Source organism: Acipenser ruthenus, chromosome 24 (genome assembly GCF_902713425.1).
Source record: "Acipenser ruthenus chromosome 24, fAciRut3.2 maternal haplotype, whole genome shotgun sequence".
Classification (NCBI taxonomy): domain Eukaryota; kingdom Metazoa; phylum Chordata; class Actinopteri; order Acipenseriformes; family Acipenseridae; genus Acipenser; species Acipenser ruthenus.
In genome coordinates this window covers 23,952,316-23,972,593 of record NC_081212.1, presented here as the reverse complement: position 1 = coordinate 23,972,593, position 20,278 = coordinate 23,952,316, and the positions used below count along the sequence as shown (strand labels likewise).

Genomic DNA, 20,278 nt, shown 5'->3' with positions numbered 1-20,278 from the left:
CTCACATGCAACTCTGTTTTGAGGGGATTCTGGCCACCTTGTTTGCTCACAGAAACAAGTACGTTTTAATAGTTGGACAGGAAGGACTTCAGCAAAAGAAAGAAACAGTTATGATAAGAACACTGTCATGGCACCATCAATTCGGGAGATTTTATAATGCACACAATGAAATAATACGTTTCATTTTCATACCTGTAATATTTCAAACTGGTAAAGTGAGAGCTCTTATGATGTGTATAGAGAAGGACTCTGCTTGCTCTCTGGGGTTCAGCTATACAAGAGTTCATTAGCAATGCAGAGTGTATGGGACAAGGCAGGCCCCAGGTGGCTTGCAATGTTAAATGGTAGATTAAAGAGCGTACAACTAATTTCTTTACTCTAATCTTATTAGAGGAAAAACAGCTGTCAACTGGCACCGTTTGAGCACAAACCTTCTGTGACAAGAACACAAAAGGCCCTGCATTCTAGTCATGAAGGTACAAGGAGGTGCTGCTCAAACTTGTCACTCTCTATATATTTTAATCAACTGCTTGCTTTTTTTTTCACTCAATTATTGTTATCATTTGCAAATTATTCACCTGAGCTATTTATTTTAAAGTACGCTAGCAGCCGGCTAATTCAGATAGGGGCAAAATAAATCTATTATAAATAAAGATGGAGAAATAATTAGGATTTTGCTGAACCAAAACAAATCCTGTAAATAGATGAAGTTGGCTTGGAGGCATACCTCCTACACACCTACAAACCAGTGCTGTAGGAAACCCCACTCCACTGCATTTCGTTATAGGTGGAGCGGTCATGTCCCTCCCATCACAGAAAATGTTATATATTCTATGTATATTATCTTTAAAGTGTTCAGATTTTTTGAAATGCAAAAACAAACTGGGTTTTATAAAACAAATATCAGAGTATAAGCCAATATACTTGAGCTGGTATAAAGACAAATCTGATTGTCTCTGCAACTGGTATGTACTGCTAGACTGCCTAATTGAATGAAATAGTTGTGTCTACTACTGTGCAAGTGCAGCACTCTATGCAGGTTTTATTCTCAGTTGGGATGAGATGATTCTTCATTTTGACTTATATTGTGTGTTACTTGTGGCCAATGGTAATGGTACTAGGCTTGGATGAGATGCTGTGATATTTGTGTGAGTAGCAATGCACCCACACATACACATGCTCGCCTAATAATCAACTAACAGACTGCAGCCTGGTATCCTCCCTGCTTTACTGCCACATTACCACACTTCAAACACAACCAGAATTGTCTTGGAAGAGAGATACAAGCCTCCTGCAACAGCTGTTTTTTGATGTGTTTTTTTATTATTATTTAACAAATCAGGACACGACTTATATGATTTGTTAATTATTTAAACATAGCCCTTTAAAATAGCCATCATGTGCAAAATACAGCAATATTGTAATAATATGTGATACCTAATATCACCCTTTCTAAATCCAAAAAAAAAAAAAAAAACACAGGATACCTTCACTACTGACAATCCATGTCAATGACCTGGAGAAGTATTTTGTTGAACTGACATTTCCAAGTAACACGAGAATGAAAAGTATATTTGACTAATTCCTCCTGATTCATCAGAATGCTGCATTCCTGTTCAAAGGACTGGAGGCTTCAAGCACAGGTCTTCTTACCAAGGTCTCCCTTCCTAGACCTTTTAAACTCACATCCGACGCCATTCTGGTCACAAACTTTTCCAGCACTTAGTACCCTTACTGCCAGCGACTGCCAGATTGTGCAGAGCAAAACAACAGGCATATTGTTAATCTTTTTATAATAAAGCTTTATCTTGTAGACATGGGATTAAATATCCGAGCTGCACCATGCTGCCAGGATTTGTGGAAAGAGAGATGCGGATAATAAGATGTGTAATCTCCTCACCTACTCTAAACAGCTTAACCTTGTCACCGGCAGCAGACTCACTCCCTTGTTAGAGGTGGACACAAATGGTTAATAAGTGTAATTCATGGAATTTGGACCGTGCTCTGTATTCACAGCGAATCCGAAACACTGAGACGTTCTTTTTCAGGTTTTTAAGAGAGATGTGCCAGCCAAATGGCAAGATATTGCCTAGGATTGGGAGGTCATCGGTTTCACCCCCTGACCAGGGCTGACTTTATTTAAGACTATAAGAACTTCATTCTGTATTTTGGGGCCTGCTGGCTGTTCTTCCACGTGGTAGAAAATCCACTTAGTCTTTGGTGTAGAGACAGGTGCTTGCTTGCAGAATAAGCTAACAGAAACTCCCCTATGTTGTCCAGCAGAAATATGCAGTTAGTGAGTAAACAGACAAACACATTTTACATCCTCAGGAGTGTTATGCGGATTGTGTATTTACAGAGAACACCTCTGCATACCTATGTAATCCATTCTCTGGATATACGCCCACACCCCCTGCCTCTTTAAGCTAACTGCTTACTTTAATTTAAAAGCCATTACTAAACAGAAACCCTGTTGTACCATAGCTTGTTTTTTTGCTGATGTATCACCTTTACTTTAAAAATAACCCAACTGTGCTCTACAGCAGCACCTGCTGGGGACTAGTTAGATTTCACAGAGCTAGGTAACCCCCTAACCATTCACACAAACCAACCTTGCTGTCATTACTCTTTGGAAGGCTTGCCACTTTGAACCGTGGTCAATAACAAGTAAAACAATAGGAGTATATGAAAAAGACTCAGGCCTACGCTTGATAGGTTTTCAGGTGTTCCATGTGTAAAACAACCACAAACACACAGACGCTCAAGGCAGTGTGCAGTGCCAAGGATCTAAGATGATTTTCAGCTGCTTTTTTTTTTACTCCCCCAGAGGGCAACCACTAATTTCACCACTGAAGAGAGTGAATGACAGGTAGGGGATTCAAACCAGCATAGGCAACATGTCCCTGCACTGCCCCATGTGTAACACAGTGAGGTCAACAATGCTTAGGGAATATTTGCTCAAGAGCCACACTAAGCTGTTGCAGGTAGGCATGAAGCACAGGAGTACAATGAAGAACTTGCCTGTGATATTAACAAAACTGTTCTACATGGTTGTTGGTTTCTTGAACAATTTAGAAACGACTCCAAAACGTTTTTGATTTACTGCCTCTTCTTGTTACAGTACACTCCTTTTTCTTGACCATTGCTCAAGACACTTGCATTTACTTCTTACATAGTGCTCAAACATTCTATTACGAATTAATGCTACGTATTAAGCTTTACTGTTTACACAATTTAACCTATATATAATAAAAATGATACGTATATTTTTATATTTTTGGTGCCCCTCTATTTGCCAGTACTGGCTCTCAAAAGCCTGTCTTGTTTCCTTACTCTCCTCTCATACTGGTAGAGTTCAGTAATTACTTAGAAAGAAGGGAACAAACCACGTTGTAAATCATTTTTAAATACATGGTGTATTTATAGGGGACTTTACAGGTCAATTTCGGGAAGACACATCAGTTTCATGCATATTCCAAGGCACTCACATGACAATTATTCACAGAGACGAAAGATGCCTTTTCTAACTGCGCACATCCGACCTTCATTTCCTTCAACTCTGTGCCCCAGAAATCTCGAGGGGGAACGCCACATAACCATAGCAAGATATTAAAATTGTTTTGCAGAATAATTAGCTCAATGTAATGGTAACAAGATGGAAATACACTAGGACACATCAGCAGCTGTCTTCTTGGCAAATCAGTAAACTTTTTTAAAATGAGATAATCAATATTGTTGCATCACAATATACAGACAAGCTGAAGTACACTGATGGGGCTGTCTCACTGCCCATTAGGAAATGAAAAAATCCAGATGAAAAATAATGATTGCTGCATAACAACATTTTTTAATGTTATAACAAGGTAATGGGTGGAAAATCCTCTCTGAACACTTAAAATCTAAAATTCCGGTGTTTTTACTTTCATGGTTTTCTCTTAGTTAGAAAGCTAGCTGTTGAGTGGGACTGGCTGTCTTATTACTGCTGTTCTGTATTGATGTACCTTGACAAGGTTATTGTAGGTTTAGTAGAATGCTCAGTGCCCCTCTGGAAGGTTACAACTCTAAATCAAGCCTTGCTTGATAAGTCATTGGTATATGCCAAGCACCATCTGTAGGTGATCTAGTCTAGTTTAGATTACAAAAGGATTTGTGCCATAGAGCAATACAACCAGTCAGGTAATAGCAGACCATGGTGAACTTTATATAACCACCTAATATGAAGTCACTATCTCAGATGGCTTATGAGATATGAGGCTTTGACACGGTCAGCAGCAGCATTAGAAAATACTGGGAATGAAAGGATTACTTTTCCTTGTACAAAACCCACAATCGACTATTAGTGAAGGGTGCCATTAGATTTTCCTCAGTGTGTTTCCATAACACTGAAACTATGAAGTTGCAAGATTAAATGGGTTAGTAGTTGTAAGAACCGTGGTGGGGGACTTACAGATTCATAAAAAGCTCTAGTGATGCTATAATAGCACCTAGTATATAACAAAATGTATCAAGCAAACTCTCCTAATCTCCATGATCAACTGTTGTTACCTGCCAATTTTCATTGCTCTACGGTACATGCATTTTCCCTGCCACAACTGTGAACTGGTCAAGGGACTTGTGAACCACCTTGTAAAAGTTAACATGTTGGTCAATTAAATGTCTGCTACAGATCGATTTTAAATTGCTACAAAATTACACTAATTGTAACACGGAGCTGTACTTTACTTTTTCACATGTATAGACATGACAATACTTAAGCTCTGAAAGAAGGTGACTCCAAGGCCATTCTTTCATCATTACTAAAAGGTCGATCCAGCTTTTAATTGAACACGCACAAGTAAAATGAAAGAGCTGCCTTTCAAGAAAAATGTTCTCTCTCTTTTTCCAGGCCTTACCAGACAACAGCTTTACCACATGCCAGGGAGATCTCTCGATACAGAAAGTTTCCCCAGTTACCGACCAGCCCTAGCTTGCAGAAACAATGCAATTGTCTGTAAAGGGACCACACCCTGTGTACACAGACTCTGTTCTGAGACTGCACATCTATTTTAATACAATAGTGGCTTCATTCTCAAAGAGTCCTCGGATTGGGAACCAGTTGCCACAAGACGCATCTTCCCAAAGCAATTCAAATATAATTACCATTTTGACTATAATGGGAAGAAAGGAAATACTAATAAGGAAATTACATGGCCATTCAGCCCATTAGCTTGTCTCTCCAGGAGAAAGGACTGGCTTCTAAGAATTACTTATCAGTCTGCAGAGCATTCAAATTGCAAATGGGATCAGCTAAAAGGCAGAATAAATTAAATAAAATAGAAAGTTTTGTTAATGTTGACGACATTTGAAACTTTCTTTTGTTGGTTTCCTTTTCATCTCAAAATAATTACCTTTAAAAAAAAAAAAAAAAGGCAATATCTGTATTTTGAGGAAGGGCAAGACATGTTACCTTCTTGATTCCAGTCCTGTGGTAATTAGATTATACAGGTTATAATTTTCTTTGCCCCTGCTGTGATAACTTTTCATAAAATGGGAAAGGAAAGTCCCTGGAAACTAATTATGGCATCTTGTAGGCAAATGGACAATTTCATGGCAATTAGGATCAGAGAGTGGGGTGGAATTGGAGTGTCCCCACACTGGTTTAGCCTGTGCATGCTGCTGATTCAGGAACAGAAGAAAGAAAAAGAGAATCAATATACTGTAACTGGCAAACTGTCTAAAGGGAAACCTGTTTTTTTTATTCTACCTGAGCCTCTGCTTGGTAGAATGGCAGTACTTACTTTAATGGAATGCGTGGGACTGCATTAGGACAGGAGGCTGCAGTGACTACCTGGAGAATCTGTTCCAGGGCTGAGAGCCCCCCTCCGACCTGAAATGCTACTTGATCTGCATTGTTCTGTGAGGGAAGAACAAGAAACATTGTCAGGAATACCAAGCCGAGCTGGGGTATCAAGTTATTTTCACAGAGGAAATATTTAGTTTTTACTCCCTCTAAAGGGGGAGCTGAACTGAAATCTGAAACAAAACGATCCCTAAAGAATTCCTGCACAAACTCAAAAAAGTTTCCCCTGTGACTTAACATGGTACAAAAGTTTTTTTTTAACAAAATAGAAGAGGAACAAGATATCTACAGCCATATATTTTAATATAAAATACAAAATATGTAATCTACAGGGGTAGTCTAAAACAGTGTGGCTCCTTTAATCCATTGGTAAAAAAGGGTTTAACTTTTAAAAAACTAAAAATGTAAATTCTTCTGATTGCAATCTGCTATTTGTTATTTGTAGGAGTTAAGGGAATAGTTTTCAAGATACTACTACAGTGAACCTTTACTGAATCAATGAAGAAGACAATAGAAATCTCTTGTGCAGGCAGGTACAGTAGGTGGCAGGGAGGTGCACAGACCTTATAATTAGTGCACACACACTGATAATTAGATAAAGACCTACCTAATATGGTAAAACAAATGATAATTTATCAGCCCATTAGCATAGATTTTGGGGCTAATATCACATTTCCCTTTTATAAGTGTTAGTGTTTGCATAAAAATAGCCAAACAGCTGTTTTTATGAACATTGAGTGATTGGTTTCCATAGTTTAAATGCAAGGCTTATTTCAATGACTGTGCAGTTTGCAATGTTAAACAGGTATCTATGGCTGAGTTATTGAGTAAATATCTCGACTGAGATCAAAAGTATCCACTATTTTGTTTTAATAGGGAGGGGCGAGCTGAACAATACTGAACAATAAGTCAACTGTTACAATTCCTATTCCAACATCTAAAACCCATGTTTGTTTTGTGATGGACTGATGAAGTAAGACTGGATGGTAAATAGCAAGAAGCCCTTAATTCTTTGTTTCTGTAAATAACTCACGTTCTACTGTTAGATACTCTGCAGAGGTTTGAGTTTAAGGCAAACAAGTCTGAACACATTTAGATTTTTTTTTTTTTTTTAATTTTTTTAAATAGTTGAGCACAAGCTCTGTCTGTGTCAATCATGTCTGGCACCTGTATAATTCTTTATAGTTTGGTGGCCAAGAACTATTCAGCTTCTTTGAGTTCTGAGATCAGGTTTCAAGCAATAGTGTGCATACAGGGAAGCCTTGCATTCTCCGTCAAGCTTTTAAGTGGCGTTTTGTGTAGATTAAGCAAACTTTCTCCCATCAATAGTAAGAACATGTCTGACGTCTGGCAATCGGTAGGCATGGATGTCAAGACATTCTCCGCAAGTAAGTTTATGATGCCGAATCAATACTCGCACCTACTGAGGAGGGCTTAGTTTGCTTTAAATAGCCCATCAGTGAGCGCTCGAAAAGCTTTGCAGAGACGGAAATGGGTTTATGGCAGCTTGTTAAATGGTCCTGGGAAGGGAAGGAGGCTGATGAAGATCTTGTCTTGCAGTGGGGATGGGGGCAGTGCAACCCATTTCTTGCCAGCTGCAGTGCCAGGTGCTATCTGGTCCCGCTGGGAAGCTCAGTTTGGTTTTCCAGCTGGTGTGCTGTAGTTAGGCACAGGGGCTTTGGTTGGAAAGACTACTTCCAAAGAGCCATTATTGTCTTTTTGTAAATAGAGTACAGCCTCTTTATAAAGACTTTAACCTTGAAAACATTATTGGTTAGGGTATACCCAATTGAAAAAAACAGAATACCGGTTATGGAATTCCCACTAAAACACTGTTTTATTAATTAATAATTATGTGTGTCATAAGAAAAATATATTTTTTGTAAAAGGTGAATGATTCTGCACTGTGTTCCAATCAGCCCCTGTTGTAATTCTAGCAGCCAAAAGGTTTTCCTTTCAAAAGAGAGTGAAACATCTGCCTTTAATAAGATCTTTTCAACAGCTGTATTGGAGGAAAAAAGTTTGTATGGTTTATTTAATATTTAATTTGATGTGATTTTTTTATTATTTTGTATAGAGAGCTAAATAAGGCATTGACATGTAAGTCTTTGAAAGGGATCTAAATAAATAAAACTTTAATGTAATCATTTACATTGGCCATATAGCCAACCAAATTAGATCCATCATAACCGAGCAGTAAATTATGCACAAATTAACAGATTAAGTGCATTTCAGCACACATACAGACACACACGTGCTGTAAATTTGCCCTATGGACAGTGTTTCAGTTTGGTATAAATGCACATGTAATGGAAACCCTATGTCATTTTTCATGCTTTGCTTGACATGCAGCTCATATTCAAGCACTGAAAAAAAAAATGTATTTAACAACTTGGCTGCAGGAAAATTCTGAAGTTTATTTGGCCGTGGCATGAGGATTTTGTCAAAAATTGAAGCCTGGATTAGACAAATGAAAATGGCTTGGAGCCAAGTTTAGAAAAGTGTTGCCACAATCCCTCAGGTCGGAGGCTGGTTGCTGCCAACTCTTATTATATTTGCAGAGCTAAACAGTGCTGCCTCATCCTCCACCCTGACTGACAGCTGACTAATAGCATTAGAGGCGGCCATCCAGTAACATGGCTCAACTACAGACCAGCAAAAAAGACAACCCAAACCTGAATTACATGGCCTAGGAATCCGATCCAATTATTATCTAAAGTAACTGTTATTACACAGCCTAATCAAAGGCTAAACAGCTGCTAATCTCCGGTGGGTCACTGTGTATTAGCAGCCAGGCTGGACATCCCCATCTCTGTACTCGCCTCCCACAACTAATTACTGTGCAGTGAAGCAGGGGGAAGGGATTCCCAGCCCCTCAGACCCCAGGCAACAGATGGGGAACAACTGTTTGGATGTTCATTAGAAGGGCAGGGTGCATTTCAGCAGGGCTCGGCATCTGCGACACCTTCCCACTCCCCACCTCTGATGCAAGTAGGTTTGACAGGTCAGCGCCTCCACAAAGCAAACATCTTGTGAACAGGAGATGCTGTAACTGAAGTAGATGTTCTTTAGGGGGGTTTCGTCACCGTTTGTTGTTCAGCTTCTGGATATCTGGCTCAATGTAACACTTATTAGATTATTTCTTTAACCCTTTACCCCCTGGAAACAGCAGGGACGAAACGGCTTCCATTTCAGAACGTACAAAGCAAACAGTGCCTTTGGAAGAAGCTTTGTAGAAACAGAAGTTTAAGGCAAAAGTTTTTATTTGGCTTGAAATCTTACAAAATAATGTTATCACGACGGGCACTAGCAATGTAAACCAGAGCTCTTCAGAGAGATTAATCTAAGCTTCTTCGTGCCAAACAAAGATCACAACATATTAAAGGAATGCCAGTAAAATTAAAACAAAACACTGCTGTTTGCCCTAATACTTAAAAAAGAAATCTGCTTTGGTTAAAAAATATCAAAACATATACTGTAATCCCTTAAAGTTTCAAAACATAAACTACTTCCAGGAGAAGTTTGAAAATAAGACTCTTATTGCATCTCATTGAGGTTACAGCCATGCCAGTTTTAATGCAAGCTGAATTCGACACTGTAGAGAACACCAACTTATCATTTGAGGAAGCAAATAGTAAAACCTTTGCTCTGATTTTACTGTATTTGCTAGAGCTTGCGAGGCTCAGACTCAGTAAACACATGAGCAGTAGAGCGTTTTCTGAAGTCTCCTGGCTGACTTCCAAACATGACTTACTTAAGGTAAATATTAAAGAGCAAGAGTAGATATTTAAAAAGGTAAAGAGTTTCATGATACTTATTTATGACACATTTAGCAGTCTTCAATATAACGCTACATGAAACGTAATAGCATTCTCCTCCATAGCATTTGTATGTGGTTAGTTTATACTATAATCCTCATAGTTTGCTGTTTTATGCAACACTAAAGAAGGAAGATGTTTTAACCTCTGGGTACTGACTGCATTTAACCACCACTGAAGCTGGTAATTTAAGAGCACTGGCAATTCAATTGGAATTTTGAGCTATGCTAACTTTACATTAAAATTACAAAAGATGAAGATTATGTCTTTTTAATATTACCACAAAAGCCAATAGTGGCCTGAGGTTACGCCAGTCATTGAAACCTTTTTGCCATGGCATTCGGTGCCATCTAAATCCTTAAAAGGTTAAAAAAAAAAAAAAAAAAAAAAAAAACCCTGAGATTGTACTTTCCAGGAAGTAACTCAGAAGTAAGCTTTGCAAAATGCAACAAAGCCAGCTCAAGAAAAATACAATCCGGAAAACACTGCATGCTTGTTTCTCAGAGGAGTTATCCAGGAAGTCACCAAAAGTATGGTAATTGGTGGTGTACACAGATTTACAAATATTTAGGAGAATTCTATATAGTGTACTACTGTGTTTCTGATACAAGAGATGTGTGTTCTACAGGGCATGCAGCCCTGAGGAGCTCAGTCAGTAGAGACAGCTGAACAGGGTTCACTACAGATATTACATACTCTGAAAAGGGGAGAGAGTGGCACCGTTAGTTCAGAACAGCAGGGATATATGGATATCTTTTGCTATAGCAATTACAAGTTAGCATTCGCAACAAAAGAAAACACTTTGCATCCCAGTAAAGAACAGCCCGATGTTTCTCCTTCAATATTAGTGTGCATGCTACCCTTAAAAATACAACCATCATAAACTATAAATACACTAACAGCAACGCATGACTCCAGAATAGCTCCCTGTAAATGAGTCATGTCATATACTTCTGCTGCTTTACTGTCTCTGAGCTGAGATGGAATAATGTGTGGAATAAGATACATTCTTATTGTATGTATTTTAGTTACTGAAGCAAATATGAATCTCTGCAAGAACATTGTCAATCAACTTCAAAAGTGCCAGTAGTTTTCTGAAGCAGCAGATGCTTGTGAAAAAAAGCAAAACCAAAAGCAAAAGGATGATTGCGGGTACCATAAAAAATCCAGAATGAAATGCTCACCCTTCAATCTAACAGGGAGATTCAGGGATTTCTTTAAATGTTTCACTGCCTTGGTTTTCTTGTGATTTTGCAAGCATAACTACCTGGTTGGTTTTGTTTGTACAACTGCCCTTAAACAAGCTCAAAAAGGGCAACAGACCACGCAACCTGACCATAGTAAACAAACACTTCCCGTCTCCGAGCAGTCACACTATAAAACACAACGGCCATAGGTGCATCCACATTCCTATTCTCCACATAAAACACACAATAACTGAACTTTTCATGTAAAACAGCACTGAACAATTCCTCTTGCGTTATAAAAGTAACCTCAATTGTGCAGTAATACTCTTGTAGCCCTTAGGCAGTAGTTTAGAAGAACTGACTTTAAACCCAGACATTATTTATATGACACACACACGCACACACTTGAATGGAGACTGTACAGTATCTTTCTATTCAAATACAGTAGATGTTTTATACCTTAAAACCAAACATGCAGAGAAAAGGTATTTTTTCTTACGAATGTGACTTTATTTCTAACATAAAACATTTAGTCAATATGATTATATCATTTACATCATCACAAAGTGTATTTTAAGTGCAGTGGCCGGCCTTCTTTAGGTAGTAAACACTGTCTGCTTGCAGACAGGGCAGTTAAGGAAGCTGTCAGTGCAACTCTAAACACCTCAGCTGGCACTTATTCAAATCTGTATACTGAGACAATCCTTCCTAAAACAGGTTATACAATTTCAAATTTGGGAAAGGAGAGGGCATTTAACAGGCATGTCCCTCGTTATAATGTAAGGATTACTAAAATTCCAAGAACGTGTATTACTGTTACACGAAAATAGTTAATGTATAGGAACTACAGATTTGGTGTATGCAGTTCACGATATCGTTATGTTGTCACTTTGTGGTTTATCGTACTGATTTTATAGAGTGCTATTTAGTACCCTAACTGCTTAAATACACAATTCTGCTTTCAAAAAAAGGCTCATAAACATTAATGTGTTTTGCTGCCACTTCTCTGTAAAGGGACCCAAAAAAAGGTTGCAACAAATCCACAATACAGCATCTGAATTACCTCTCCCACTTTGTCATGACAATTCAAAATGACACAGTGTTCTAATAAGATGATATCTACAGATATGTGCATTAAGGTTTTTTTTCCTTTGGTATTTAGGAGTCCCAAAACATGTGAGCTTCTGTCAGCACTGCATTGCCTGCCAAAAAAACATCATCAAAACCTTATTTCGTTTTTTTTTTTTTTTTTTTTTAATTGTTCAAAACATTTTGAATATAATAAGACATATTTTCATCTTTAAAAAATCTGTAACAAAAGGATAAAGGCAATTCTACTTTTATTTATTTTTTACTTTTGGACTGGTTTCTAAGTCATTCTCTGTTTCAGAAGCCCTGAGGTGTTACATTCAATATCAATGATATTAGCAGTTGGAGTAGCGCAGCCCGCAGCAGCTTGACAAAGGCAAAGATGATGCCCTCGCAGTGATGCCTAATAGGTCTGTAGGAACACGGACCCCTAGGGTGAAATTCAAAACTTTCTTTTTTTCTGAAGAGCAGTTTTTTTAATATGATTGATGTTACACTCAGAAGGGCAGTGGGATGATATTAATCTGCATGATATTCCAGAATGAAAGCCTCTTATCCAAGCAATATGTGGGTTATTACAAACATAAAACGTTAACAAAATGAACCCTCTCATCACTCTGTGTTTTTTAGTGGGGGTTTTTTTGTTTGTTTTTTTAAATCTGATACAAAACTTGACTTTGTCAGATTATATTTTCCAAGTATATTAAAAAAGGTATACTTTTACTGCATGGATAGTATTTAGAAAATGCTCAGAGGTGCCGAGATTGCTGCCGAGACATATGCCTCAAATAAAGTAAACTATTAGGAGTCTTGCCACCTAGTGGCTAAATCCAAAAGTGATCACAGCTTTTAACACTTTCTGCAATTCAGTGAGACTTTGTTTGGACTGAATTTGTTTATTTAAAAAGGGTAACACTAATTAAGCCAAGATTGAAGCCCTACCCCACCGAATGAACCATGCTTTCAGCAGCGATCTGAACTAGAGTAAAAAAAAAAAAATACAGTATGATGCCAATTTTGAATACAGTACGATGCCGTTAATCTGCCCCCTTGTCACTGGGTCCCCACATACATTGTTATGCTTTTAAAATCTACTAACTGGCTGAAAAATATAAACAGGATAAGAGATGTGAGCTATCTAAATCTACTGGCAGCAATCTAAAGCAGTTTAAAATTATGAAACATTAAACAGTTATCACTGCCAATAAATAGTGTGTTTAAATTAAGTTACACTTGAAATGGTATGTGCCCCTAGGTAACTCCAAACATTTCCTGCATCACATATTATAGTTTATATGTTCTTACTACAAAGAATTACAATCCCTGACCATCCCTGTGCTAGATAAGGCAAAGCAGCAGCACTGTCTTCTCAGTCTATGACTCGGTGGATTATTTGCTTACAAATGCAGTAAAGAACAAAGCTTCTTAAATAGTTTTTGAAGTGTTCTTTAGACTTGCTTTTCTAAGAGTTATTTTTCCCAATGCTTTTTTTTTCTGTTTATGTTTGCCATATTAGTCATCCCCAACCATGTTCTGTCAAAGCTTTCAAATCAGTTGATGGACAGTTTTCAGATAAGACAGCTCAGTAGGTAAGTCTTTTCTACTGGTGCATCATCTACCAGTCGGTCACAATAGCGACGTCAGTTCTGGCAGTTTGTAAATGAAAATGTAAATACTGGCCCTGCTCTGAAGTACTGAGACCAACTGTTCCTGACAGTCCTCACTGTGTGATAAACACTATCGGTCTCAGGCTACCTTCTATTTGAAAGCTATGACAAACATTTTACTGAAATGTAAATACCTGACCTCATGGCTGGTGGAACAGAAATCTGAAAATGTATCTGAAATTCAGGAAAACAAAAAATCTTGGTTGACACAAAATAAACTATTAGTGGCCACAGAGGGAGAGGCTTGCAGGGGTCAAAAGTACTGCAGACAGAAAAAAGAGCAGAAAAAAAAAAAACAAGAGATGAAAGCAAAGCAGGGTTTGTAAAATCTGTCACCCAGGGAGGGGGTGGGGGGGAGTGGGGGGGGGGGGGGAGTATAAAAACTACATTTAGTTACAGACGTCGCATTGATAGAGAGAACGTATTTTTTGTAATTCTTTTTGCTCTGGGATTAGAAGAAAAGAAGCCAGCGCAAGGCTGAGTGCTGTGTGGCTCACACACTGAAGCGCTGTACTACTGACACTCTTGGTTTGAATGTTGGGACTTCCAGCCCAGGCTCTGCTTTGCAGTCTGGGATTAGGCTGACTTTAGCGGACACACACAAGCTAAACTGCCATCTGCTGTGATGGGGGACAGTGATGACTCTTTGACCTAATTATCACAGACCATTCAAAACTAACTACATGGCTGGTGGGTGACTATCAGGGGCATACAATGACAGGCCTTGGGTGAGGGGAAGCCCTTGACCATGATGTACTCGCTGCATGTGATGCTAGGTTGAGAAACAAGGAATATTTTACAGAGGAAAAGCATTTAACTGTTGCATCTCAAAAGCTGCCCCCCCCCCCCCCCCCCGGCTGCTTTGAAATGGACACTCCTGTAGCTCTAGATTCATTGTACACCTTCACGAATGTTTGAACAGACTATAGCACACGACATTCAGACTGAGGTTACACACACACAAAAGAAGATAGAACACACACAAGCTTTTAAATAGCACTGATTAAGTTGTTCACCAATGAAACTCAAATACACACGCCTTAATATTGATCTAGACGCAGCAGCTCCCCACTGTGCACTATCAACAAGCCCTGGAAGAGGACAGGAGGCTGTGAACTCTTGTCTTCCCCTCAGGCCAATGCTTTATCCAGCCCAGACCATTAACAGATGCACATCAATGCAACAGACTCTCATTCCCCCTGACAGCTTGGAAGGTTACTGCTTCCTGGCTGGCTCCTCCTCTTCCATCAGGCTAGAGGGTTTTTGTCTGCCTCCCAGGGGAAATTCATTAACAGCCTCTGTCCCCTCCCCTTCAGTCAATGATTGACACCATCAACTTTCTATCCACTGCCCACTGACATGTGAGATGTGTCTACTGATTTCTTGACCTACAAGTTAGCAGGAAAATTACAGCTCTCCACTATAAACGACTGTATATTTCCCTCTTCATATACACAATGACAGCTACTCAAATCAATCTCACCTGACCTTATTGATCAGGACACACAGGGAGTAATGAGGCTACACTGGTGGCAGGGTAATACCTTGAAAACCTTAATGCTTTAAGTTTTAGCTTGATTTTCGCTGTGTCTATGTCCCTCAAGTCATCAATACTAATTCTACTTCCAACCTTCATATAGTATATAAGTAATAGTTCATGATATAAAAGATATTTTTCAAAAATATGAATTAATTCAATACAAAAAAATAATTAAATACAAAGAAAATACAAAAAGTTTAAAAAGGAGAGACTAGCCAACTGTAACAAATGTGCTTATACACCCTAATACAACTCTATTACCAGACCTGGGATAAACAGTTATAAATATGGTTTGTGAATTTGAAAATAATTAAATACAAATTGTAAATAATTGAAAATAATTAAATACAGGATTGCAGAAAGTAACTATTATTTGAATACAGATTGCAGAAAGTAACTATTTCAAAATATTTAAATATGGTTTGTGGAAAGCAATTTCTATTTGAAAATATTTAAATATGAGTAAAGTAGTTGAAATACTTTAAACTCTTCATAAATATGTAACTAACATACAGCAGCCTAATTATTATCCTGTAGTTTCTTTGATTACATGATGTTAAATAAATAAATTATGTTCATATAGTTCACTGGGTACAGCAGGGCACATGAACCTGGAAAGGAAATGCCATATGCAGCTGCTGCTGGCCAAAAATGGGACAGAGAGTAATCAAAAATGGAGCCTTGCCAAACCTGAATCTCATGGATGATTATCTCATATTTGAAGGTTATAATAACACCAAAATACAGATTAACTTGAAATGTAAAATAAAGAACAAACATGGGATATCTCCAGGGGGACAGCACAAATTGCCAAATTGCTACACCTTTTCTACAACATTGGATGCCCTGTGTGCTCTGCACAGAAATCATGTGTTCATTGTCACCACTGCCAAATACGACTTTGAAAGGCTGGAGAAAAATGGCTTTAAAATCCTTGAAAAACGAGTCTCTTCAATGTTTTTCACATTCTGTAGGAATTATTTCCACAGCAATGACTATGTATGTCACGTTGTGACATCTATTTTGGCAACAGGTGACAGTGAGAGGAAGGTCACACGACAGTCTCGTCTTTCTGCACACTGTTGTCTTTGGGTGCTGCACTATAAGAAGCTCAATAACCTTTTACTGTTGGCAAGAGCTCTGACATTTTTGAATGATTGTTTTTTTAGTTGGCCCATTTCCAAATTAGTCTGTGTATTCCATTTCTTTTTGACGGCTGCAGACATTTTGGAGGTAGGATAGAATAAATATGCCAGGAAAAAACGAGGCAATATATTTTTTCAATCCACCTATACCGACTACAGAACAACTATTTTCTGTAAGTTATACACCCCTTTATGGTATACAGGGCAGTTCACAAAACAGACGATTCCTCATGGTTACTCGAACCGATTACTGGCTACAATACTTTATTGTATTTGTTCATTCATTGAACCCTGAGGAAGACATGTCAAAACAATGGGATATGCATAAGCAATAAAAGAAGTAAACAAGGTACATAGAATTTGCTAAATGTTTGTTCTATGGTCATATAATTAATTTACACACCTGCTTCAATTCTATAGTCATACTATACGAAAAAGAAACTTATACAAATTCTGTGAAACATTTGTGCAAGAAGTCTTTTTCAATTAAAAAAAAACACTGAGAAAGACTTCTAGAAATGATCCTCATAGAATTTTCTTTTAGAATTCCAACATATGCCACCGTCGAGTGCTGACAAAGTATATACAGCAGCACCTAGAAAATCGGAATCTGAAACATTTAAAATAGGAATCAAAAAAGCTGCTATTCCTCTGGAAAGAACAGTACCTGTTTCTCCAAGATCCTTGAGATCTCTCCGAGTGTTCTGTCTAGGCCAGACACCTTGTTGTTTGTCCAGTGACCACTATCTTGCCCTGGGAGCTGCTTCACCAGGTCCTTTACCAGCCTCTGTAGCCTGTGGTGCAATAAAGAACAAATTGTAATCACAGGAACCAAACCAAAAACTCGCTTCTAAGATAAAGTCTAGCATTCCCCTGCACATGTTCACTATTAGGAAACCCATATTCATTTCTCATTTATTTATTTCCCTGTATATGTTCATGAGGCTTGTGAACAGTACAGCTGCACATATCAGATGGGTGCTTTACTACCTTCAGGGCTGTGTTCGAAGCTCTAAACCACCAGTAAAATTCATACAAACTGCTTTTTCAGATCTGACGTTGCAGTAGAATTTCTTAACCTTGGTACACCAAGATCCATATTGTAACCACTTAAACATTTAGTGGTATTTAAAATCAGCCCAGGATCTCCCTAAACACACCATTTTAACATTTTAGGGTTAATTGAGATGAATGTTTGTTTGTCTTTGTTTGCTGTGCATGAGATGACACAATAAATAAAAAATAAATGTACCGGTATCTTTGAAAATCAGGCGTCTTGATTGGTACTTAATTTAAAATCCCCAAACATACAAGATCCATACAGGTTAATTAACCACAAATATTCTGCAGTAATATATTCAGCACATTTTGCCTGTGAAGTGTTCAGGTGGATTTCAATAACCCAGACTAAATGGACAGCCCATGCAAATTCTAATCAGGCCATTAGAATATGTAGTTAAACAGGCTACTCACTTGGCTTTATGTGGTGAGTCAGGAACCTGACATTTTGGTTCTAGAGAGGTTTCATACTCTTTTCCCCTTTAGAAAAAGAAAAATAAAAGTTAAACAATAACTGAACACAAATCCTACCTATTCAACAAATGTAGGAGCACAAGATCATTTAGGAACAGGAAAAGGTCATTAGGCCAAACAAGCCTGTCCCTTTTGTTTGTTTACCTTATCTCCACTTTCTTGCTTGTTCCTCGTACCCCCCTGTAAGCCTCTTTCCCAAAGACACAAGCAGCTCTCTCTTAAATAGGGTTACCCTTGTACTGTGTGGTCACTTAGCGAAGCAGAAATAATGTTGCTTTTCTCAGAATCGGTTTGAGTGACAAGATTTCTAAGATGCAAATACTGTTTTCAATTAAAAAAGTGTAATTAACATCAAACCAGTCCATGCAATTACAATACATTCATAGGGCATGTAATATTTAAAAAGTGTTTGCTACACCCCAAAGCCATACAAAGGTTACAAACTGAAGGTTACAGTACAGTACAGTGCAGTACACCAAAGTCCTGTTTAGTGCAGGAAGCAATCATATTTTCTGACTATCTTTCCTGTTTGGTTGCTCTATGCAGACATTTAGTTATCAGCATTTATGAGTGTTACAAGAAATCATGAAGTTTTGAAAGCCACAGGCAGAAATTACTTCAGGATACAAACTCAGTGTGTCATCCAGTGAGACAAGCCAACAGCATTATGCTCAAAGTGGATACATTGATGGTCTAAATTCACAAATCCATAGCGCAACATATTATTCGGGTAAAACAGAATACATCTTGCAATCTGTAAACAGTAAGATGTGGATACTTTCCAAAGGCACAGAGGAACCAGTGGAAAGAACTCTGTCTGATATAAACCCCAGGACAACAGATAAGGCCAGTCAGTCAATGAGATCCTGTCAGACAGTCAGAGGGATTTACTGTCAGTGTCAAGGAGATGAAACAAAAATGTCATGTTAAAATACATTCCCGGAAAACTTCAGTATGACTGGAATCGTTTAGCCAATGACTTCGCTTCAATAGAAGAACACAAGAAGCCCAAGATCAAAAAAATGAAGAAAACGAAAAAGGTAATATCTGTATAGGAACCCTGACAAAGAACAAAAAAAGAAAATTATAGAGCTGATAGCGAGTTCTTGATGTGACAGTAATTTGCACTTGGAATGCCATGAGAAAGTAAGAATGGAGTTGAAATATGAGACAAAACAAAATGTTCTTTAATCTTATCATATTAATCTTCTAGACAGGGTAACATTACCAGCTATCCCCAGAATTATAGTAGTCTAGTTAAGATATCTTTGACCAGTGCTCACGTGATACAGAACACAAACTACCTTGGTAGCCCACAAAAGCTATTGAGCAGTGCTCTGACCTACTGACCAGGACTCAATAACAATTATCCATTCAGTAAAACAGCTTGCAGTCACCACAGATACGTGGACATGGCAGGAACCCAGCCAACAACATAAAACAAGCCGTGCGTTTCCTGCCAGCGACAATGACAATGTGATCAAACCACAAAGAACCTGCTGCTCACAGATTATTATAAACTGCAAATGCCAAGGGAACCTAATGGAGCAAGCTGTTTTCAGGAAATCTTTATGGACTGTTGTATAGAAAGAAGCATTAAAAAACAGATCCAGTTCTTTCAGTACCTCTTTCCAAACTAGCTGCCCATGTCAGGTATTTATGTACTACAATGTCTTCTACAGATGTTTTTAAATACGATTTCTTCGGTTGTGTCCAAAATGGAATAATCTTAAATTAAGCTTGGGTTAATATGAACAATGTTAATACCATCTCTTCCACCAATCCCTCTCCTCCCCAACAACAAAGCGTAATTTATAAATACTTAATGGATACATTTATTTATATGGCTCACAACAGCAGTGCATGTTTTACATTGTGCCTCTTTCCATGATATATGGTTTGCTGGTAATCACATAAACTGCAGATAAACAGCTTTTACAACTTGAACCCCGCTGGGTGTCATTTCATAGTTGTGGTTTGGTAATCCAGAGAACTGTGAATGAGTTTCGGATCTTTGTTTTATCGTGCTAGCTGAAGAAACCTGTTCAGACACTTTGGAGTATTTGTGTTTATGCTGGCGGAGAGCCAAAGCTATAGAGGATCTCAGACAGGGCTGCTCTGCTGCTGCCTACAGTGGCTCCAACACGCCTGGAAATCACAGGTGAAAGCCATCATTTGCCAATCAGCCTTAGCCAGACTTCACTACAATCTATCTGCATTAGAAACTGCTTTGGCAGCAGCACAGTTTGGTTAGAAAATAAACAGGAAAGGTGTGCGCTTTATCAGTGCTTGAACAAAAGAAATGCAGAAAAGCCTTCACACACGTAAACCATTGGGGCATTAAGATGCAAGAATTTAGTATATATCTAAAGAATATGATGTTAATTAGAAACTGGCAATTGTTTCTTGAAGGACTATATTAAAAAAAAAAAACAGAGATAATTTGATAGCTGCCAAAAG

The 20,278-nt window shown here is 38.2% G+C and overlaps 1 protein-coding gene across 4 annotated transcripts in view; it reads right to left on the bottom strand.

Annotated features, from left to right (window-relative positions):
- The window catches only part of LOC117429196 (S phase cyclin A-associated protein in the endoplasmic reticulum-like), a 96,448-nt gene that overhangs the window by 27,753 nt on the left and 48,417 nt on the right, over nucleotides 1–20,278 (bottom strand). For all 4 annotated transcript variants that reach the window (XM_058998845.1, XM_058998843.1, XM_058998844.1 and 1 more), the window contains 3 exons: nucleotides 17,759–17,824; nucleotides 16,953–17,079; nucleotides 5,778–5,893 (listed from right to left, as the gene is read on the bottom strand). In XM_058998845.1, the coding sequence (XP_058854828.1) occupies nucleotides 5,778–5,893; nucleotides 16,953–17,079; nucleotides 17,759–17,824 (309 nt within the window). The remainder of the gene's footprint in view (nucleotides 1–5,777; nucleotides 5,894–16,952; nucleotides 17,080–17,758; nucleotides 17,825–20,278) is intronic.